This window comes from Schistocerca cancellata, chromosome 1, assembly GCF_023864275.1.
Source record: "Schistocerca cancellata isolate TAMUIC-IGC-003103 chromosome 1, iqSchCanc2.1, whole genome shotgun sequence".
Lineage (NCBI taxonomy): Eukaryota > Metazoa > Arthropoda > Insecta > Orthoptera > Acrididae > Schistocerca > Schistocerca cancellata.
The window spans coordinates 1,003,406,053-1,003,425,467 of NC_064626.1; the positions used below are offsets into that span (position 1 = coordinate 1,003,406,053).

The 19,415-nt window shown below is 43.6% G+C and overlaps 1 protein-coding gene across 1 annotated transcript in view; it reads left to right on the top strand.

The window, feature by feature from the left end:
- Window positions 1–19,415, top strand: part of LOC126088855 (delta-1-pyrroline-5-carboxylate synthase) — a 221,391-nt gene that overhangs the window by 95,540 nt on the left and 106,436 nt on the right. Inside the window, exon 6 of the mRNA XM_049906867.1 lies at window positions 16,625–16,840. Coding sequence (XP_049762824.1) covers window positions 16,625–16,840 — 216 coding nt within the window. The remainder of the gene's footprint in view (window positions 1–16,624; window positions 16,841–19,415) is intronic.

Consider the following 19,415-nt stretch of genomic DNA (forward strand, 5'->3'; position numbering starts at 1 on the left):
TTTCAATTCTCCGTAATAAAGCTACTAAACTAAGTCCATAAGACATAAATTACCCGCAGAATCAAAACTGTAAACCGACATAACCTCGATCATCGTATCACCAATCCATCGATCTACGTTGCCGATCCCGAATAATCGAATAATGGATAAGTTATAGCTGACCAAAGACTGACTTCTGACGCATTTCAGTAAACATACGGTGTTCACAGTTGCACAATGGCGTGACAGTAGTGAGATTGATGCTTAACGTTTACTATCCAACACAGTAGAGGAGCCATTTTATTAAACCACTTGACTAAACAGTGATGTCAACACACGATTGGTTACTAAATCATTCTGTACTCCAAGGGGTATAGAAAGCTCTTTGAGATCTGGTGCAATGTAGAGTTGCGGTTCTTCTCAATTACTAGACGGGATGGCAGTGGTATAGACGGGTTTCCTATTGAGTATAATTCAGAGCAGGTTATCATTTCCAGTCCTGGCTTGACAACGAAAGGAACCTCCCGAAACCGTTGCTCGAAACCAGAAGAAGATAACGGTTTTAATCTATGTTTGGAACAATGTTATCCGTTGATCGAGACAAATTTTAAATTTAAGGCTTCCTCTTAGACTGTGTTTAAGGTATGTAGACACGTATGAAGGTATGTGTGTGTGTGTGTGTGTGTGTGTGTGTGTGTGTGTGTGTGTGGTGTAATGTACATACACATTTATGAGTGCATGGTGTAATGTGTAGAACTGTGTCGTGTTTAAGGGATGTAGACATGTATGAGAGTATGAGTGTGTGATGTAATGTTTGGAAGTGTGAGTGATTGTCTTAGACCGCGGTTAAGGTAAGTACACATGTATGAGGGTATGAGTGAATGGTGTAATGTGTGAAAGTGTGTGTAATATTTGCAGAATAACTCGCCACTCTATTAAATTACTGCGCTAGTGCAAAGCAGCCTCAAGAGACAATCCTGGATCTAAGAAGCACTCCTATGCGTCTTCATTCTGCGTGTTCTCTGATTTCGGATCCTAATCTTTCTGTTTGTAACTATTTTCAGCATCTTTAGTGTACTTCGTTGCCTTATTACTATTTTTTTGGATCATCAGTCTTCTGACTGCTTCGATGCGGCCCCCCACGAATTCCTCTCCTGTGCTAGCCACTTCGTCTCAGATTAGCACTTGCAACCTACGTTCTCAATTATTTGCTGGGTGTATTCCAACCTCTGCCTTCCTCTACAGTTTTTGTCCTCTACAGCTCCGTCTAGTACTATGGAAATAATTCCATGATGTCTTAACAGATGTCCTGTCATCCTGCACCTTCTCTTTGTCAGTGTTTCCACAAATTCCTTTACTCTCCGATTATGCGCAGAACCTCGTCTTTCTTTACCTTATCGGTCCACCTAATTTTCAAAATTCGCCTGTAGCACCACATCTCAAATGTTTCGATTACCTTCTGTTCTGGTTTTTCCCACAGACCATGCTTCATTACCACACAATGCTGTGCTGCAGACGTAGGAGTACATTCTCTGAAATTTCTTCCTCAAATTGAGGCCTATGTTTGATACTACTAGACTTCTCTTGACCAGGAATGCCCTTTTTGCCAGTGATAACGGGCTTTTGACGTCCTCCTTGCTCCGTCTGTCATTGGTTATTTTGCTGCCTAGGTAGCAGAATCCTTAACTTCATCTTCCTCCTGACCGTCAATCCTGATGTTATCTTTCTCGCTATTCTCATTTCTGCTACATCTCATTACTCTCGTCTTCCTTCAATTTATTCTCAGTACATATTCTGTACTCACTAGATTGCTCATTCCATTCAGCATGTAATTCTTCTTCACTTTCTCTGAGGGTAGCAATGTCATCAGCGAATCGTATCATTGATATCTTTTGACCTTGAATTTTAATTCCAGTCCTGAACCTTTCTTTTATTCCCATCAATGCCTCTTCTATATACAGACTGAACAGTACAGTGGAAAGACTACTTTTCTGTCTTACACCGTTTTCTTCCGAGAGCTTCGTTCTCAGTCGTCAGGTCTTATTATTTCCTCTTGGCTTTTGTACATGCTGTATGTTATCCCTATTTTTCTCAAAATTTCGAACATCCTCGACTATTTTACATTGTCGGATGATTTTTCCAGGTCGAAAAATCCTATGAACGTGTCTTGATTTTTCTTTACTCTTGCTTCCACTATCAATCGCAATGTCAGAATTGCCTCGCTGGTGCCTTAGCCTTTTCTAAACCCAAACATACTCTCATCAAAAACATCCTCAATTTTCTTTTCCGTTCTACTGTATATTATATCTATCAGCAAACTTGCATGCATGAGCTGTTAAGCTGATTGTGCGATAATTCTCGCAATTTGCAGCTCTTGCAGTCTTCCGAACTGTGTAGAAGATATTTTTCCAAAAGTCAGATGGTATGTCGCCAGACACATACATTCTACACACTAACGTTAATAGTAGTTTTGTTGTTACTATTACTAAACGAAATCGTACTTGAAGGTAAAAGAAACGTACGGAAATTAACCCATTCGTTTCCATTTCCCGGAGATGAGAAAGGATACGGGCAGTTATCACAGAAATACGGTGCAGACTTGCAGGCACATGGCAAACAGCAGTGGCTAAGTGGTGTCGGAAGAGAGAGCGCTAATATTGCGAGCTCCAGTGAGGAAACAGCCTTGCAGTTCCGCCATGCGTGCTCATCATCCGGCGCGACCTAAATCTCTGCTGCATTAGCGGGTCACAAATCTAAATTCAGAGAGGCCGCGCCAAAAAGACGAACGCCGCTCGCTTCCGAGTAGTTAGCACGCCATGACTATGCATCAGGCGAGTGAATATTCCACTGTACGATCTGCAAATGGAACGTGAAATTACACACCTCTGCTTCCATTTGTGTGTGCTGTTTCCTCTTCCCTACTGTATATTAATGAAATTTCAACCATCTTCGCTACGATACGTCACTTTTAATTACTGCGGACTGTGCAGTCCAGTTTACCTGGCATTCCAAAGCTTTTTCAGTAGTCTGTTCTCCGTTTTTCCAGAGACAAAATAAGAACCTTGCACGTTATCGATCAGTGTTTAGTGTAGTAGTTTCTCGCATGCCTATTTCTGTTTCCAGACTGAGTATTTAGTACTACAGTTTAAACAGTACACCTTTTGAAAGGGACAGTCCAAGCGTCGAGTCCTTGAACGACAAACCGCTTTAATCCCTCCATAGGTTTTATGTTGCTCCAGAAACGTAGATTTTACTACCTTCGGACGCAGCCCGTATTGGGTAGCCCACAGCAGTAGTAAATTAAATTGATTAATATGAGTTTTAGGGTACGTTTACACCAATGTTACTTAAAGATAACTTTCTACTTACGTTGCCATTACTGAAAAGCTGAAAATAAATTTATTTCTTAAAAAGCACATCACACAAAAGGCTTCCATCATCGACGATGCATTGCTGAAGACGATCGCGAAAGTTCTTCGTTAGATTTTGAAAAATTTCTTTAGGAATTGCCTATATGTCTACCAGGATTACGGCTTCCAACTCTTAAGTATCGTGAAGCCACCTTGAAAAATCTATGCTCCTGAGACGACCTTAGAGAGAAAAATAATTCAACCTCCTGATTTTTCTGTGTCTTTATCTCAAGAACAAATGTTTTTTTTGTGGCGACTCCACAATACCGCTATGTTTCAGCCCGCAGTCCGGACAGGGATAGAGATCATCCATCAAGAAATGATTGAGAACGTAATGAGCAGCTTCCGCGATCGTGTTAAGCAATGCTTACCGATGATGGAAGCCATTTTCGTGATGTACATTTTGAGCAATAAACTTGTGCTAAGCTTTTCAGTATTGGCAATACGTGTAGAACAGTTACCTATAAGTTGCATTGGTGTTAATATGATATAAACCTCATAATAACCAAATGAAAATGTGCTATGCACGTGGGCCATATTGTAAAATCCGCTTTCAATCTTGTGTACGCATCGCCGGCCGCGGTGGCCGTGCGGTTCTAGGCGCTCAGTCCGGAACCGCGTGACTGCTACGGTCGCAGGTTCGAATCCTGCCTCGGGCATGGATGTGTGTGATGTCCTTAGGTTAGTTAGATTTAAGTAGTTCTAAGTCTAGGGGACTGATGACCACAGATGTTAAGTCCCATAGTGCTCAGAGTCATTTGAACCATTTGTGTACGCATCGTTACATCTATGAACAACACTTCCTAATCATATCTATCTTTCACAAGAGCTTCTGAATCTTTTTATCTGTTTGACTGTGTTTGGAGAGGACTTTTAACTATTCGAATCCCTCACGACAACACTTCTGAGAAATGATCACTTGCAATGGTTCGCGCGGCTCCCCCCGTCGGAGGTTACAGTCCTACTCGGGCATGGGTATGTCTCTCTCTCTGTCTCTCTCTCTCTCTCTCTCTCTCTGTGTGTGTGTGTGTGTGTGTGTGTGTGTGTGTGTGTGTGTGTGTTGTCCTTAGCGTAAGTTACTTTACGTTAGATTAATTAGTGTTTAGGCCTAGGGACCGATGAGCTCAGTAGTTTGGTCGCATAGGACCACAAATTTCCAATAATCACTTCTTACTCGGTAGTGACCGAGATTCAAATTAATGGCCCAGAGCACTTTACAGCCATTATAGCAGAGAACTTATTTTTTACTTTAATTGGATTTTTAGTGATTCTGAAGTCAGGATACAGACTAAAGCTCTTTGTCCGGGGAAGATCGGAGCAGATACCCTTCTTTTGAGAACAGTGGTCTAACAGTTGAATTGCCTTACTGTTCAAACAGTGTATCACGAATTGATGGAGAGTGAGCTCGACATTTTTAGTACATCAGTCAAGTTTTGAGGGAGAAGGCACTGCCCTACTCCAGAAATTATATCGTGCGACTTCCAAGGAATATAGGCGCGAACTTCAGTAGTCTATTGCCAGACCAATACTCATTTTCACTGAAAGTTGGACAGAGCCACATATCCATCGCTTTGTAGCACCGAACTTGGTTTCTAAAGAAGCGGTCTCCAAAAGGACTCCATTGGAGATAACAGTATCAAAAAACAACATTGGCCTAAGAGGCCATAGAAGATAGCTAACGCCGTTGTCGTCTCCACCAGACGAATCCCAACTACGTTTGTAGTAAGTCAATTTGAATTTCATCATTTCTGGCGAGATATGTGCAAATATTGTTAAAAGAGAAGTGCTTTCATGAAAAATTCATTCATACAAAGAATACGGTATATTCACGCAATTGAGATGCTTTTCGTTACTGTGCATTAATAAGACCCATATGCTGAGAAATCAGTCATCATCTCAGTTTGAGTCTGTAAACGAAAACCCTAAATTTTTAGTTAAAAGAATAATTTTACTATATGTAACCTCCCATTGAACTTTGACTAGCAAAATCCGTCATTCAAAATTTTTCTGAAAGGTGATGCAATCTGGTCTACTATTCGATTCAACTTCATATCCCTGCCAACAAACAGTCTCGTGACTGAATCCCATAGAGAACGTGACTTCTAAACATATCCTTACTCTGCGTCCAGTCTGCTGGCTAAGCTACTGAATTCTTCACACACAAACAGTTCACTTTGCCGTTACAAATTTTCCCACATACACTCCTGGAAATTGAAATAAGAACACCGTGAATTCATTGTCCCACGAAGGGGAAACTTTATTGACACATTCCTGGGGTCAGATACATCACATGATCACACTGACAGAACCACAGGCACATAGACACAGGCAACAGAGCATGCAAAATGTCGGCACTAGTACAGTGTATATCCACCTTTCGCAGCAATGCAGGCTGCTATTCTCCCATGGAGACGATCGTAGAGATGCTGGATGTAGTCCTGTGGAACGGCTTGCCATGCCATTTCCACCTGGCGCCTCAGTTGGACCAGCGTTCGTGCTGGACGTGCAGACCGCGTGAGACGACGCTTCATCCAGTCCCAAACATGCTCAATGGGGGACAGATCCGGAGATCTTGCTGGCCATGGTAGTTGACTTACACCTTCTAGAGCACGTTGGGTGGCACGGGATACATGCGGACGTGCATTGTCCTGTTGGAACAGCAAGTTCCCTTGCCGGTCTAGGAATGGTAGAACGATGGGTTCGATGACGGTTTGGATGTACCGTGCACTATTCAGTGTCCCCTCGACGATCACCAGTGGTGTACGGCCAGTGTCGGAGATCGCTCCCCACACCATGATGCCGGGTGTTGGCCCTGTGTGCCTCGGTCGTATGCAGTCCTGATTGTGGCGCTCACCTGCACGGCGCCAAACACGCATACGACCATCATTGGCACCAAGGCAGAAGTGACTCTCATCGCTGAAGACGACACGTCTCCATTCGTCCCTCCATTCACGCCTGTCGCGACACCACTGGAGGCGGGCTGCACGATGTTGGGGCGTGAGCGGAAGACGGCCTAACGGTGTGCGGGACCGTAGCCCAGCTTCATGGAGACGGTTGCGAATGGTCCTCGCCGATACCCCAGGAGCAACAGTGTCCCTAATTTGCTGGGAAGTGGCGGTGCGGTCCCCTACGGCACTGCGTAGGATCCTACGGTCTTGGCGTGCATCCGTGCGTCGCTGCGGTCCAGTCCCAGGTCGACGGGCACGTGCACCTTCCGCCGACCACTGGCGACAACATCGATGTACTGTGGAGACCTCACGCCCCACGTGTTGAGCAATTCGGCGGTACGTCCACCCGGCCTCCCGCATGCCCACTATACGCCCTCGCTCAAAGTCCGTCAACTGCACATACGGTTCACGTCCACGCTGTCGCGGCATGCTACCAGTGTTAAAGACTGCGATGGAGCTCCGTATGCCACGGCAAACTGGCTGACACTGACGGCGGCGGTGCACAAATGCTGCGCAGCTAGCGCCATTCGACGGCCAACACCGCGGTTCCTGGTGTGTCCGCTGTGCCGTGCGTGTGATCATTGCTTGTACAGCCCTCTCGCAGTGTCCGGAGCAAGTATGGTGGGTCTGACACACCGGTGTCAATGTGTTCTTTTTTCCATTTCCAGGAGTGTATTTATTTCTTGTAGGTTTATTTAGCGTACTGACTGTCCCCATACGAGTGGAGGGATGGACATTGAAACAAATAATAAGTGGTGAAATAAAAACCCGAAAAACAATAACTAAACAAAGTGGAAGTTACTGAGTACTATTAGTTTGTTAGGGGTAATAGTTACAAGCCACACCTTAAAATGTGACACTTCGTCAGTCACATCTCTATTATTATTTTGTATTACTAGTATCAAAAACTGCAGAAAAACGACATGCATCGTTCTAATGATACCTCATAAGTCACAAATGAAAATTTCTGCTGTAAATTCTATTTCGAACTGGTACCTTGTAAATCTGTATATTAGACAGATTCTTGTTAAAAAAAAAGTTTTACAAATAAATAGTATCAGTCCTATCGTACTAATTATGATTTTACTTCTTAATATCTCTCAGTTTGTAAAAAACATCACTCAGTTTCAATTTAGGTCCTTAAAAAGATATTTATAAGGTTTTTTCTCCCCGTGAAAAGTTGGTTAGTTGCACTTAGGAGATATCACACGTTAAGGAGCGAAGTGTCACTTACAAGATGACTGGTTTCAGCCTATTCGACTGTCTTCAGATCTTTTAGTCCTCACCAAATGATCTACACTAGGATAATAACTTCATCAGAACTAGTTATGATTTAAACCACAGGTTACTGAATATCTCTGAATAATATGTGTTCCCTAATGATACATATAATCCTTAACTGATCAAGGTTTTGTCATTTGTCGTCTATAGTAAACGTCTAAGCGGTGACCCTCAACGGCGAATTTAGAAAATGAGTGACAGGATGCAAATGTTCGTATATCGCATAAAATCAGATCTAAAAGGAGTGGCTCTCCAAAATGTATGTCATGATACGTTGCGGCGCAGTCGGCTCAGAAGCAGCGAAAGACCAGCGGAGGAGAACAACGAGATAGGCTGGATATCTCGTTTCCAGGACGTGGCCATTCGGAAAGACAATGTGTCACGACACAATGGACAACTCGGTCGCAGGCTGGCCACCTCATTCCATTCCAGTGCAACGATGGCACGTCAACACATAATGGATACCTGTAGCACGCAACACATGTCACACAAGAACAAAAAGTGAGCTGAAAACAGAAGGCCGCCGGGGGATGGAGAATACCTCGTTATTTGTCATCAAAAACATTATCTGCAGAAATGCTACCCCATTGCCTCTAATTCCCGAGTACCAAGAACTAAATGATTTGAGGCACTCCTACATTGATGATAGTTACCAATACATGCACATCAGTGGCTGTGGGCATCCCAGGATCCCCTGTTTTGTTGTATCAATAATCTTCAGTTAGCACTTCTCACCAGTACCCATGCAGATGCAAAGCTAACAAAATAATTATGGCTGGACTCCGCCTCTAACAGTTCACATTTCTTTGGTTTGTCATTTATAAGGTTAGTGGGTCCAAATATGAATCTTTTAGGTTGAGAGAAATTAGTTCACTATCAATCTGTCATCCAAAGTAATAATCGACATGGCGTTAGTCATTTCACAATATCCCTCTGTTGTGATCCTCTCTGACTACTGTGTTGCCCTTGCTATACGTAACATTATTCATTTTACCTCCCAGGCAGCAGACACTGAACAACCGAGCGAGACGGCAAGGTTTTAACAGATCTGAATTCACTTGGGGTGATGTTTCATTTCGATTTTTCGTGGATTTCCTGATTCACTTCAGACGAACACCTTGAATAGGTCACTGTCAGGATACGGGAAATGCGATTTACTAAACACCAAACTCGCTGGGTGTTATAATAAGTTGGTTGATATTCACAATTAGCATATCATTTCTGGGTTATGTCATATCTCCCGTGTGAAAGTTTGTTTTTAAAGTTGCCGTAGGTATGTGCGCCGCAAAATATTAGACGTTGCAACTGATGTAACGATGGTCCTCGAGAACCATAAATCACTCTGTGTAGAGTATTACGGACCTCCACTCATCCCACCGACATTTCATCGTGATAACAACACGCTCAGACGCGTTTAAGGCAAGTTAAAACTATTTGCCGGAACGAGACTCGAACACGTGCTACAGGAATTGCGCATTCCGTGAGTTCCTCGCCTATAAAGTAAGAATTTCGTCATATTTTTCCCGGTTCCCAAGTACTACAGATTCTAATGTTCTTGGGAGAACGGATATATCGAGAGTTCGACTTAACCACAGCCGAATGTTTGTTACTAAATGGTTCAAATGGCTCTGAGCACTATGGGACTTAAAATCTTAGGTCATCAGTCCCCTAGAACTTAGAACTACTTAAACCTAACTAACCTAAGGACATCACACACATCCATGCCCGAGACAGGATTCGAACCTGCGACCGTAGCAGTCCCGCGGTTCCAGACTGAAGCGCCTAGAACCGCACGGCCACCGCGGCCGGCTTTGTTACTAAAATTTATTTTTAGAGGAGCACATAGAACGATGAAACATTCAACACGAGTTTAAACTTTATACCCGCCTAGCAGCCTGCGAGGCATACAGGGAACCAGCAAACAGTTTAAGCTTACAGATGTTCCTTGCGACAGGAAAGAAAAATTGCCATTTTAACTATGTGTTCCGTTCTTTAGGCATACTTGTTCGTACACCTAAAAGTGTCGTATTACTGAAGTAAAATCCATAATACAAATAAAGAGTGTGATGTTGAGTTGTGAACGCTCAGCCATTTGTGTGATTACTTCCATAATTCATCCACACGTTACTGCAACGAAGTGAATTTTGAAACTGCACTGTGAACGCAATATGCACAACCAGAGACAACCCTTTACACACTTTCACAAACCGCTGCGCGGTTAGAGGATACATGCATGCAGTTTAATAGATGCCACTGTCGTGTGATAGGCTATTTTCATTTGACAAAATGGTATCCTGCTTGTAAAGGACAAGAACTAAGGAACAGACGTCTAAAAAATAAAAAAATAAACCTATCGATGCTTCGAATTATTGCACTGTGGTGGATACGGATTTCATAGGTTTGTTTCCATAGCCATCTTCCGCAGCACAATTTCAGTTTGACCGGTAAAAGCAAACTGTCAATTCTCGCTGTCATTGGTTACTTGAAACTATCCTCACACTGGCTACAGGGAATGCCGCGTTACCAACCGATGAGGAGTCCTGGTTGGCACTTGGTTGAAGGCTATAGGCGACACAAACACATCCCAACCGAAAAAAGAATGATAGGAAGAACAATAAGAGCAATTAAAAAAGTCAATTCGATGGTGAAAATGACGCAGCAAAGTATTAGAAATAAAAAATACATTTGAATCAATTAATTGGATAAAAATGATAAAGTCTTTTGATTAGATTTAGAAAAATAAAAAGTTTTGCTGCATTTGACGACATTCGAAACTTAACCTTCTACACGTCAGGTTTATACGAGGTGCATTCAATTTCTAAGGCCTCCGATTTTTTTTTCTAACTAACTACTCACACGAAATCGATGAAACTGGCGTTACTTCTCGACGTAATCGCCCTGCAGACGTACACATTTTTCACAACGCTGACGCCATGATTCCATGGCAGCGGCGAAGGCTTCTTTAAGAGTCTGTTTTGACCACTGGAAAATCGCTGAGGCAATAGCAGCACGGCTGGTGAATGTGCGGCCACGGAGAGTGTCTTTCATTGTTGGAAAAAGCCAAAAGTCACTAGGAGCCAGGTCATGTGAGTAGGGAGCATGAGGAATCACTTCAAAGTTGTTATCACGAAGAAACTGTTGCGTAACGTTAGGTCGATGTGCGGGTGCGTTGTCTTGGTGAAACACCACTCGCGCAGCCCTTCCCGGACGTTTTTGTTGCAGTGCAGGAAAGAATTTGTTCTTCAAAACATTTTCGTAGGATGCACCTGTTACCGTAGTGCCATTTGGAACATGGACACCATCATTTTTTCAGCCTTGGCGGTTACCCGAAATTTTTTTGGTGGCGGTGAATCTGTGTGCTTCCATTGAGCTGACTGGCGCTTTGTTTCTGGATTGAAAAATGGCATCCACGTCTCACCCATTGTCACAACCGACGAAGAGAAAGTCCCATTCATGCTGTCGTTGTGCGTCAACATTGCTTGGCAACATGCCACACGGGCAGCCGTGTGGTCGTCCGCCAGCATTCGTGGCACCCACCTGGATGACACTTTTCGCATTTGCAGGTCGTCATGCAGGATTGTGTCCACAGAACCCACAGAAATGCCAACTCTGGAGGCGATCTGTTCAACAGTCATTCGGCGATCAACCAAAACAATTCTCTCCACTTTCTCGATCATGTCGTCAGACCGGCTTGTGCGAGCCCGAGGTTGTTTCGATTTGTTGTCACACGATGTTCTGCCTTCATTAAACTGTCGCACCCACGAACGCACTTTCGACACATCCATAACTCCATCACCACATGTCTCCTTCAACTGTCGATGAATTTCAATTGGTTTCACACCACTCAAATTCAGAAAATGAATGACGGCACGCTGTTGAAGTAAGGAAAACGTCGCCATTTTAAGTATTTAAAACAGTTCTCATTCTCGCCACTGGCGGTAAAATTCCATCTGCCGTACGGTGCTGCCATCTCTGGGACGTATTGACAATGAATGTGGCCTCATTTTAAAACAACGCGCATGTTTCTATCTCTTTCCAGTCCGGAGAAAAAAAATCGGAGGCATTAGAACTTGAATGCACCTCGTACACTAGCCACTTCGCTATGCCATTACACTGCAAAAATTAGTTATATTTACGACTCTACTGTCCCAGTAGCAACGATTTATTGACGGCCTTCAAAAATCCAGCTTCACGCAATGTCGTGCGATGCTTATCTAATGTAAGAAGATCTCTGTGATTATAATTACTGCATTAACGACACTGAATTGCGTCTTGGGTGGAAGGATCCAGCAGTGTTTGATTAATGCTACGTGCGAAACATGTGCATTTCATTAGCATCATGTGTGTGTGTGTGTGTGTGTGTGTTATGAAAGAAGAAATAAAAAGGTCAGACCCAGGATTCGAGATCAAAACACATGAATAAAGCAATCCGGACGAAGAATTGGAAGTGAACTAATTCTTGTGGCAGTTCGGCAACGGCGAACGTTTCGGGCTCGACGTTGAGCGCTTTGATGGGAGACCAGCTATAACGGATGAAGTAATTTTAATCGGATTATAGGTGAAGGCCACCTAGTTTTAGGGGGAGAAACGGTCGCTGGAGAGGGGCGAAGGAACTCAGCCGTTGCACGGAGAGTGGCAGAGAGTAATGCGGCAGCTTCAGCTCGGGGACGGTGGCTCCAAGGAGAGAGCCGTAGACACCGCGCGGCTCCCTGCTCTGCGTGCCAGCGCGCCGCGTCTTTTGATAACTGGGCGCCGTCAGACGTCACGGACGCCGGCGGCTGGCTATTAATCACTCCATGGGGCGCCAACACCTGGCGTGATCGATCGTCCCAGCCTCAGGTGCAACTCCTGCACCCCCCCCCCCTCCCCCCTCTGCTTCGACCCAAAAGCCACTGTTGCACGAGCGCACTCTACGACGAGAAGGCAGCGAACACACCACCTGTCATCCACGCGACTACTGTCAAAATTCAGTATCAGCCGTAATCCCAAACTTCCGACCAGCTCTCGGCACTGTACCGCTATAAAATCAAAGTTCCACAACCAACACGACACCTTCACACCACGTGTATGACATGTTCATTCCTACTTCTACACATTAATAAACCGATGCATTTTAAATCTGAGTATTTCAAGTCGTGTCACCTTCTAAAGTATATCCCTAACATACTAGGCAAACTATCAGCGTGCTAATGCTGCATGTTGGACAGAATGTACACTAGGTTGTATCTAGTTTTACGTGACCATTTCGACACACCATTGAAAATTTTGGCATGGAATGGATTCAGTTGTGCGACTGGATTCGTGATTTCATTTCAGAAAGGTCACAGTTCGTAGTAATAGACGGAAAGTCATCAAGTAAAACAGAAGTAATATCTGGCGTTCCCCAAGGAAGTGTTATAGGCCCTCTATTGTTCCAGATCTATATTAACGACATAGGAGACAATCTGAGTAGCCGTCTTAGATTGTTTGTAGATGATGCTGTCGTTATCATTTACCATCCTGTAAGGTCATCACATGATCAAAACGACTAGCAAAATGATTTAGATAAGATATCTGTATTGTGCGAAAAGTGGCAATTGACCCTGAATAAAGAAAAGTGTGAACTTATTCACATCAGTACTAAAAGAAATCAGCTAAATTTCGATTATGCGATAAGTCACACAAATCTGAAGGCTGTAAATTCAGCTAAATACTTAGGGATTACAATTACAAATAACCTAAATTTCAACGATCACATAGATAATATTGTGGGTAGAGCAAACCAAAGACTGTGATTCATTGGCAGAGCACTTAGAAGGTGCAACAGGCCTACTAAAGAGACTGCTTACACCACGCTTGTCCGCCCTATTCTGGAGTATTGCTGTGCGGTGTGGGATCTGCGTCAGGTGGGACTGACGGATGACATCGAAAAAGTACAAAGAAGGGCAGCTCGTTTTGTATTATCGCGAAATAGGGGAGATAGTGTCACAGACATTATACGTGAATTGGAGTGGCAATCATTAAAACAAAGGCGTTTTTCGTAGCGACGGGATCTCCTCATGAAATTTCAATCACCAGTTCTCTCCTCCAATTGCAAAAACATTCAGTTGGCACTCACCTTCATAGTGAGAAATGATCATCACGATAAAATAAGAGAAAACAGGGCTCGCACAGAAAAATTTAAGTGCTCTTTTTTCCTGCGTGCCTTTCGAGAGTGGAACGGTAGAGAGACAGCTTGAAGGTGGTTCATTGAACCCTCTGCCAGGCACTTTATTGTGAATAGCAGAGTAATCACGTAGATGTAGATATAGATGTAGATGTATTTTCCGCTCGGAGGAAGTAAATATTTGTTTCTGAAGTAATGTAACTATACGCTTACAGATGTGCAAAGTTTATTTATAATGTACGTAGCAAATAACAATACTTATTCACTGATAATACAGCTCAGAAAAATTTTAGATAACCTTACATGTACGTCTACAAACATACTCCGCTATTCACTTAATGGTGCATGGCGGATGGTACCTTGTACCACTACTAGTGACTTCCTTTCTTGTTCCACTAGAAAATGGAGAGAGTGAAAAACAACTGTGTACATTTCTCTGTGCGACCTTTAATTTCTATTGTCTTCCTGATCCTTACACCAAACCCACTTCGCCGAAGAATAATCGATCTGCAGTCAGCTTCAAATACCGTTTCTCTAAATTTTCTAAATGTGTTTCGCGAAAAGAACGTCGCCTTCCCTCCAGCTATTCCCATTTGACTTCACGAAGCATCTCCTTAACAAGCGCTTGTTGATCGTACCTAACGGTAACATTTATAGCAGCACGTCTGTGATTGTCTCGCTGTTTTCTTTTAAGCGCACCTGGTGGGATCAAAAACGCTCGAGCAACATTCAAAAATTGGTCGTACAAGTGCACTATACGCGATATCCTTTACAGACGAGCTGCACTTTCTCCCAAAAAACTGAAGTTGCCTTCCCTACTAGCATGCTTGCTTACATACTCGCCCAATTTCGTATTGATTTGCAACGTTACACCTAGATATTTAATCGACGTGATTGTGTCAAGCAGGACAGCATTAATGTTGTATTCTAACTTTACAAGATCACTTTCCTACTCATCTGCATCAATATTTCCGAGACGGAGCCGAGTCTCACAAGCTTGGCGTTTTAATTTATTAGTTTTTTAGTACTTACTCTATTAGCACCAAATTTTGCAGACAATATCTACATATGTCACTGAATGTACTGAAAAATTATATCATTGGATGACGAAGTATTCACGAGGTATGAAGAGTATGGTTGTAGGCAAGTGCCCGAGTGAGACTCGGACCCATGTCGAAAGCATCAGCTTAATACTTTTCTATGATTAGAACAAGCTGATATTCATCACACCAACTAGAATTTTCTCTGTCACCTTGCATCCTTCAACTGTCACTCAACGATGACACCTTCTCGTACAGAAGAGCGTCATCAGCAAACACCTGCAGATTTCTGCTCACCATTTCCGTCGGAGAATTTATGTATATAGTGAATGGGACGATCCTGCCACACTTCCTGGGGCACTACTGACAGAACCCTTGTTTCTAACGAATACTCACCGTCGAGGACAACGAATTGGGTTACATTACATAAGAAGTCTCCGAGAAACTCACATACCTGGGAGCATAATGCGTATGTTCGGACATTCGTCAACGTCTGCAGTGGGGTACCATGTCGAAAGTTTTCCGAAAATTTTTGAATATTTAATCTGCTTGTTGCCCTTCATTCGTAGTTCGCAGTATATCATATGAGAAAAAGGCAAGCTGAGTTTCGCATGAGCGATGCTTTCTACATCCACGCTAATCTTTGGACATAACTTTTCCGTCTCGGGGAAACTTACTATAATCAAACTCTGGAGAAAATTGGTGTTAAGGATATAGGTCTGTAGCTTTGCGGCTCCGTTCTTTTATCCTTCTGATGTACAGGGGTCACCTGCGCTTTTTACAGTCTTTTGGAACTTCGCGCTGAGTGAAATATTTCCAAGAATGGAAACTAAATAAGGGACCAGTGCCGTAGAGTACTCTCTGTAAAAAGAATTCGGTTTCCATTCGGATGTGGCGATTTATTTGCTTGGGACTCTTTTAGTTGCATTTCTTCGCCATGTGCTGCATTGTGAAACGGCAGCCAGAGATCATGTTTTGCCAGCCAAACTGGAACCTGGCCACTGAATCCAAACATTTCAGACTTCGAGGCGACTGCATCGAATCCATAATCACAAGCTAGAAAAGAGGAAGAAGAAATGAGTGAGCAGCCAAGTCAGTAACTCCCACGACAATCAGGACAAACAAATATGAATTGTGCACTCCTGAATGCAACTCCCACAAAATTAACCTGTAGTAGGAGACTGTCAGCACACCACAAGATACATCCCCTATCCAAACTCTACAATAAAGAATAGAGGGCAGAGTATCGTCATCTGTTGTAGAGGTCACTTGCCGTCCTTACAAAAGGATGCTCCATGACAAAGAATCTGAGAGAAACGAAGGTAGATCTCACAAAACTAAAACTCGAAGAAACAAAAGTGGTGATAAGTCTTCAATCTGGTTCTACAAGATCTGCGAAGTTAATCAGGAGGCATAAATGATAAAGACCCGGAGATATTAAATACTGTTCAAAATCCGGTTTGCGAAAGTAACACTGAAGAAAAATGTATGTTGTTGTACCAGTTGCAAATTATTAGTGATACTTTTTAGATAATGTACATTAGATTTCAGTAATATCAGAAAAATTTTGAAAGTGATGCAGTTGTCGACGCCAAAGCTTAGGACATTCACTCTCAGTGCGCCACGCAGGTTGTAGCCATAGATATTCTTTGTCGATTCTCTCTATTAGCTTTTGCTATTTACACTAAGTTGCGCATTTTGAAAAGAGCGCGTAGCAATCACTTAGCACGAAACTGTCTGCACGTATCCCAGATGATAGAGGCGGAAAAGCCGCAGACGGTTGTGAAGTAGTGAGGCGAGCCCGCGGCGTGTGTGTTGCAGGTGATCAGCATCAAGGACAACGACAGCCTGGCGGCGATGTTGGCGGCCGAGGTGCAGGCGGACCTGCTGATCCTGATGTCGGACGTGGACGGCATGTACACGGCGCCGCCGGGCCAGGAGGGCGCCCGCCTCCTCTCCACGTACACGCCCGACCTCCAGGAGACCATCCGCTTCGGCAAGAAGTCCAGCGTCGGCACCGGCGGCATGGACTCCAAGGTACCGTACTGCTGTGCTTCCGCGCGTTCTCACTTCTATGCCACAGGATTAGATTACACTAGTTTTTCGTTCCATAGATCCGTGCTGAGGAGATCCTCGTTGATGTGGAACAGAATTTATTAATGTCAATGTTCTTTAATTTATGGCAGTTTTTAATAAATGTGGCAACTCCTCCTCCATCCATATCTACTCTGCAGAAGTAGGAAGCTAGCTTAAATCCTGAAATGTCTAACATATCTATATCAGTGTTCACTTGATGTTCAGAGAGGCAGATTATGTCAATTTGGTTAGATGAATTCATTTCATCAATACAAATGAGTAGTTCATCATCTTTATTTCTGAGTCCCGGAATGTTCTGGTGTAATAAAGATAACTGATACTGCATACTAATGAGATTATAACTGCTTTGGCGAAGATGAACTGGCAGTTTGTGATTACGTTCTGTTAAACATTGTTTAAATGGTGGCTGTATGCTAAAATCTGACTCTTGTTCATCTGTTTTCTCAAACTGAGTGTGTCTGCCAATCTCTTTTAAAACTCATTTTCTTTCTCCCTTCCCTATCCTAAAAAAGGCATCCCTCTGACACCTCTGACCACTGGTATTTTACCACTTGTGACAGTGTCCCCCCTTAACTTTTCTGCAATCAACCCAGACAGTTTTCCCTTCCCTTTCCTATTGAGGTGAAGGCCATGCCTAGTGTAGTCCCACCTATCGATAGCATCCACAGGAATCAAACCAATATGGGACCCTATATCCGTCCTAAGCAGCCACTCCAACTCCAAGTTCACCCTCCCTACGGAAGAGTTCAAATGAGGCCGATCATGGCGTCTCAACACAGATACAAATCCCACACTCGTATGCTTCGTTGCTGATGCTATCTTCACCAGGTCACTATGGAATATTCAGAGTCTCTGTCAATGCAATTTCTCGGACCATCCACTATAACCACGGCATCCTCCTTTGTGAAATCCTTGCATAAAGAACCTACATCCTCTGTTACCTGACCCAGATTTGCACTAGGCTTGAAAAAGTTTGTGACCTGGTACTCTTGACCTAGATTTTCCTGCAGTAGTTGGCCAACACCTCTACCATGGGAACTACCTAACAACAAAACATTCTTTCTCTTTACAAATTTCCCTACCTTTTTCAAGTCCTTGAAAGCTTGTTGTGCCCTTTCTACAGCTTCAGCTACATGAGGCTCATCCGATTCTGACTGAGGCAACATGTCAAATCTATTTTCAAGATTTATGACAAAGCTGCCAGATGCTCTTCTTTGCCTGTTCCCCCTATTACCTGTTGCCACTTCCCACCTCTGTTCACCCTTCTCCCTCTTTAACCTGTCCAGATCCTCCCTTTCCTTGTCTAGGTCAGCTTGAAGAGCTGCAATTTTCCCTTCCTGTTCTAGTATTTTCCTGTCTCTACTGCATATCCTCCAATACCACTGGTGAGCCTCATTTATGTCCCCATTTCCCACGCCACTACATTCGCCCCAACGAAGGAAACTACAGCACCCATCACACCATACCCCGGAACTAACGATCCTACGGTAAGTCACAAACTTCTCACTCATGGTAAAAACAGAAATCGCATAAACTGATTTAAGTACTGACTAAAACGTAAACAAAGGACCCTAGAAACGATTCAGGCAGATATAAATAAATTGAAAGAGTACTGAATGAAAGAACTGGTGATTACATATAAGTTTAAGTCACTGTTTACTTACGATACATAGAAATTGACTTTCCCACTGATATATGGGGTTTCAAATAATTCTTCTGGGTGTGTGACTGCGTCATCTGATGTACAGGTTGTAACTAAATTCCCTTTATAGATTTTGAGGACTTGTAGTGGGGACCAAGAAGGTTAAGTTTAGCATAGGAACTCTTGTCTGGAAACGAACCTTTTTTCACGCTACATGCAAAGTACTATAATAATCGTTGGCCTCTGAGTACTGTTGCTCGTCGTCTGAGTCCACTTGCACGTAGGGCTCGATGTGATCACCAAAGACTTCAACACAGGTACAGTACCATGCCCGGTACAGACGATCACCAGTCACTGGTTGTCCACCATCTGTCGGAGGCATAACCAGCGCCAGTAGGCTTTCCTGGGATGCCACAGGGGTCTCGTAAAGCAAGGATTTCGTGTGACGCAGACAGATAGTAGTCTGGAGAGTCAAGTCGGGAGAACGTGTACGCTAAGAAATGGGGCCACCACGACGTATCCACTGTTGCGCAAATCGTTGGTCCAGATGATCTAAGACCGCAAGTGAAAAATTAGGTAGTGTACCATCGTTCTGAATCCACATGTTTCAACGCACATGAAGTGGCACTTCTTCCAACAGCCCATGCAGTATGCAATCCAGGAGCCCATGCAAAACGCCTTCAATGAGTCACAAGCATGCGGCACCCATGAGATGTCGTGGAAGAAGGTATGGCCCAGTCACACATCCATTCGGAATGCTGCCCAAAAATTCAGACCCATCCTGTTCCTTTTTCATCAGTCTTGTGACTGGTTTGATGCGGCCCACCACGAATTCCTCTCCTGTACCAATCTTTTCATTTCAGAGCAGCACTT